The sequence below is a fragment of the Octopus sinensis genome, linkage group LG17, assembly GCF_006345805.1.
Source record: "Octopus sinensis linkage group LG17, ASM634580v1, whole genome shotgun sequence".
Taxonomy (NCBI): domain Eukaryota; kingdom Metazoa; phylum Mollusca; class Cephalopoda; order Octopoda; family Octopodidae; genus Octopus; species Octopus sinensis.
Window position 1 is genome coordinate 7,527,889 of NC_043013.1, and position 5,000 is coordinate 7,532,888.

The 5,000-nt window shown below is 36.0% G+C and overlaps 1 protein-coding gene across 5 annotated transcripts in view; it reads right to left on the bottom strand.

Annotated features, from left to right (window-relative positions):
- Positions 1 to 5,000, bottom strand: part of LOC118766693 — a 25,198-nt gene that overhangs the window by 15,456 nt on the left and 4,742 nt on the right. For 3 of the 5 annotated variants that reach the window (XM_036510307.1, XM_036510305.1, XM_036510306.1), the window contains 2 exons: positions 4,282 to 4,504; positions 2,817 to 2,921 (listed from right to left, as the gene is read on the bottom strand). In XM_036510307.1, the coding sequence (XP_036366200.1) occupies positions 2,817 to 2,921; positions 4,282 to 4,495 (319 nt within the window). In that variant the 5' untranslated portion in view covers positions 4,496 to 4,504. The remainder of the gene's footprint in view (positions 1 to 2,816; positions 2,922 to 4,281; positions 4,505 to 5,000) is intronic. The other 2 variants (XM_036510309.1, XM_036510308.1) reach the window with 1 other exon arrangement.

Sequence of the window (5,000 nt, forward strand, 5' to 3'; positions counted from 1 at the left end):
CTGGGCCATTGCGCCTCCACAAACTATATATATACATATATATATATATGGCACTTGTGCTGGTGGCACGTGAAAAAACATTCAAGCGAGGTCGTTGCCAGTACCGCCTGACTGGCCCCCATGCTGGTGGCACGTAAAAGCACCCACTACACTCTCAGAGTGGTTGGCGTTAGGAAGGACATCCAGCTGTAGAAACTCTGCCAGATCAAGATTGGAGCTTGGTGCAACCATCTGGTTCACCAGTCCTCAGTCAAATCGTCCAACCCATGCTAGCATGGAAAGTGGACGTTAAACGAAAAAGGACAATATATATATATATATATATATATATATATAGCATGGAAAACAGACGTTAAACGATGATGATGATGATGATGATGATATATATATATATATATATATATATCCTTTAAGTTCATTTACAGGAAACATTTTTGAGTATGCATGAAAAAGTTCCTATTCTATTATGCCAGCTACCACCTAGTAATTCCGACTTATAACAGCAATTTTATGGATAGTACCGAGATGTGCTGATATAACATAGGATAAATATAATAATAATAATAATAATAATAATAATAATAATAATAATAATAATAATAATTCAAGGATGGAATTTCATAAATATTTTAATGCATTGTTACACATGTTTCCATAAACTATGTTGTTTGTGGGGTATAATCTGCAACCATAGGATGATTACAATATAATCTGTAATATCCATGGATATATGTGTGTGTGTGTATTGGGTCATCCCATAAATAATGTGTTTTTTTTTTCAGTGCCATAGTCGGAGGAGGATGGGATAAACTACCTCCATCCATTTGCTATAAAAACAGGTAGTAATTTTACCTTGTACTTATTCTCAGTGCAAGTTTTGAAGAATGCAGTTCGATTTTAACAGTTAAGCTATAATGGAAGTGACAAAAGAGCACATTTGGCATATTTTGCTTTTTATTAATAAAGGCAACAACACAATGGAAAGTGTGAGGAATATTAATGGGAATTGAACAATAAGTGTAAGCCAGTGTCAACGGTGGGGGCCAGAAATTCCAAGCCAGAAACTACAGCCTAGAAGATGAGCCTCTTCTTGGAAGATCTGTAGAGCTTGATGAGGATGTCCTGCAAACCCTGGTGGAACAAAATCCCAACCATAACTGTTGAGGATCTAGCAGAGAAGCTAGGATTTCATCATTCAACTATTTACCAACATTGGCGTACCATCAGAAAAATCAGCAAATTGGGTCAATGGGTTCTTCACAAACTTTCTGAGTCTAATTACATGCAGAAAGTCAATGTATGCTCTTCTTTGCTGTCACATCTCAGAAATGAACCGTTTTTTTGGACCGAATAGTGATTAGTAATGAGAAATGGGTTCTCTATAAGAATGTCAAGTGCCAAAGACAGTGGGTAGTGAAATGAGAAACACTGGCAGGCAAGGATAAAGAAGGTCTTCAGCCATGTAAGGTGTTGTTATTTGTTTGGTGGGATATGAAAGGTTTAGTCCACTTTTAATTTTTAAACCCAAACCAAACAATAACAAAGGAAATCTACTGCAAGCAGCTTGAGTGGCTTAAGTCAACGCTAGAAGTGAAATGATCATCTTCAGTTTCAAATTCACCGGACATTGCCCCATCTGGTTATCATTTATTCCGCAATCTTCAAAATCATTTGAATAGAAAAATACAAATTCTGTAGATGAAGTCAGAACAGTACTGGAGGAGTATTTTTTGTCATGGACAAGTGGATTTTGGAAGAGGGGCTTTGCATGTCTACCAGATAGATGGAAGAGCATTGTAGAAAATGGAGGAGAGTATATTTTAGATTTAAAAAAATTTTGTTTATCTTAATTCAGAAAAATAAAAGAAGTATGAAAAAAAACTGTGTTATATATAAACAGGGTGGTGCACAAGAAAGTAGCCTAGATTCCATAACAAAGTGTAAATACAGAAATAAATTTAACCATGCGAAGAAGCACCTGGCCTTTTGTATGCAAGTCTTATTGTGTTATTTCAAATACTTGTAACTGCTGAACAAGGATGGTGCACTAGTTGACTGTTTGCTACATTATCCTCATCACATCAGTCGACTGTAACATTGCATTGAGTGAACATCTCTAGCTTTTTCTGCAAGTTGACATGCCCAATAGAAGAAAAAGTGGAGATTGTGGCAGTATATGTGAGGACAGGTTCTGCTAAACAAACGTGTGAAATGTTTGAAATCAAGTTTCTGGGTAAAGGTTTACCAGCAAATAGAATGATACAAATGCTGGTTAAAAAGTACCATGCAACGAGGTCAGTGCACAACACCCCAAAACAAAGAGTCCCCATAGTTCAAACACTGGAAGTTATTCAGGACATTTGTCTAAGGATTACTCAAAGTTTAAAGTTGAAGCTATATCATTTAACAGGTGTACAGGAATTAAAAATGGATGACAAGAGAAAACAAGTTATTGCACATGGCTTCTGAATAACAGGGTTGCATATGGCTTCTGAATAACAGTTGCACATGATTTCTGAATGGCTATAATGAGCTACAGCCAAGGAATTGAAGGAAATTATACAATATCAAATGGATGGCAGAACTGGCAGAGCACAAGGCAAAACTCAGTGTTGTCGAGTGGTTGCATTCCTTTACATTTTGAATTCAAGTATTACTCACGTGCACTTTACCATACATCCTTCTGAAATTAATAGAATAAGTAGATGTTGATGAAATAATTACTGGGGGTTGATATAATCAAGGAAATTCTCCCACACGGTCGCAGTCCAATGATTGAAACCAACTATGAAGAGAGTCAAGTCTCCAAAACATACCATCTGTACATGTTTTGCTATATGGGTTACACACAAGTCCTGGAGCACATTCTGCCGGTGATTGCAAAATCATGTTGTATGAAGAGCTACAAACAGCATTTTTCTCTGGAATGAATATATCAAAACTTATTTCAGTAAAAGAAATTAAACCATTTCATCTACTTACAAGGTTCCAAAAGGAAAAAAAATTTGGTTTTGTGAAGAGAAATAACTGACAGAGAAATATGAGAAATCTGAGAAATCTATCTTTATCATTACAGAGCAGACAACTACAAGTATACCTTGCACCGATTCCTTTATCTTTTACTATTTACAGGTAAAACTAAAAGTAAAATAGAATTGCAGAGAGTTAACAGATTACATGGTGCAACACAGTTTTTGTTCTTAGATAGCAACAGTTATTTCCTATTTGCTTATTCTTGGAAAGGATGAAAAAATGGCTAACATTTCCTTCTAACTTTGCTTTTGTTACATTTATTCAAACCCCAAAGAATCCCTCTCAACACGTGTCTATGATGCTCCCCATCTGCTCCTGCATATCATCAGAGATGCACATAATGTCAACCACTAAGAGACATGCTCAAGAGGTTACGGTCAAGCGAATGACAAGCAAATTTGTGGTATTGAGTAGAATATTTGCTCAATAGACTTTTGGCCTTGGCTGAAGTTTTCTTCATTAAAGAAGAATCAAAGCATGCCATGTTCCTGATAGCTTTTCACCTAACAAATGGTTTTACCTAACAAATAGTTTTCCTGTATTTTTGCAGACACAAATTGGACTCTCCTCGGTATATATGACTTGTATCAAATGTCCTCATGCACCACAAATCTAGAAGTCCCCTTTGACATCTGAAGGTTTTTGGTGATGGTCCTCGTTGATTTTCTAAGATCAATAATCTTTTGAACCTGTTGGATGAATTGTGGCATCCATAGAGTGTCCAAACATTAAGAATGTTTCTTCTTTGATACAGTTGGTACAATCCTGTCAGAGGCTTCCAATACTATCTGAACTTTGTGTACAAAATATCTTGTACACATATTCAAACAGCTCAGATCTAAACCCATACACCTACCTATACCACAATGTCATTCTAAAAATAAACAATCACATCATAAAAATCTCAATGCTACAAAGTAATTCATGATGAATTCCAAACAATTTGACTAAATAAGCATTACATTTAACCCTTTCATTACTGTATTTATTTTGAGATGCTCTGTGTTTCTTTCAATTACTTTAAATATAACAAAGAATTTAGTAAAATTATTTGGTTATCATTAAGCTAGTGATAGAAACATAAATTGTGACTAAGGTTTGGTGAAAGATTTTAATTCAAAATTTATGAAAACAAGACATTTGTACTCAGAGCCAGAGCAGGTTTCAGTCGGGTTGGTAACGAAAGGGTTAAATTAATCATTTGTTAAGAGTGATCTGAATGATAGTGGGTCAATTAGCAACACTCACTCAAAAGTTGAACACAAATTTTACAGCAACCACATTGTATTGTTCTTAAGCAGCTTCCCACCGGAGGACATTCAGAACACTCGACCTCGATGTCACAGTTATAGATAAAACCAACAGCCAATGTCACAGAGGTAGGCAGAATCAAAACCAGAGTAAAGACTGTGAGAAATAGTGTTTTCGTCATTTTAATGCAACTGTCTTCACGCTGAAACATAACCAATATCTGCAAATAAAGAAAAAAACAAAAAAACAAAAACAAATGTCCTCACCTGTTTCAAAAGAAAAGGTAATATTTCCCCTGTGGCCAGACAGGTATTGCATTTAAAAAATTTTTTTTTACAGAAGATTGTAAATGAGTAGCACTGCTTATTTGAGGATGACACTCATGTACAGTAATTATGTGACAATGCTTATGCACATGCAATAGGTTTCTTTCAGTTCCCATCGACCAGATCCACTCTCAAGGGTTTGGTTGGCCTAGGGCTATAGGAGAAGATGCCCAAAGTGCCACACAGCGGAACTGAACCTAAAACTATGTGGTTTGGAAGCAAACTGCTTAACAACACAACTATGTAGCATGTGTGTGTGTATAATTATATTTACACACACACATATATACACATAAGAGTACCATTGAGTGAGATCGTTGCCAGAGCATGCCGATGGCCCGTTAAAAACACCATTCGAGCGTGATCGTTACCTGCGTCGCCTTATTGGAA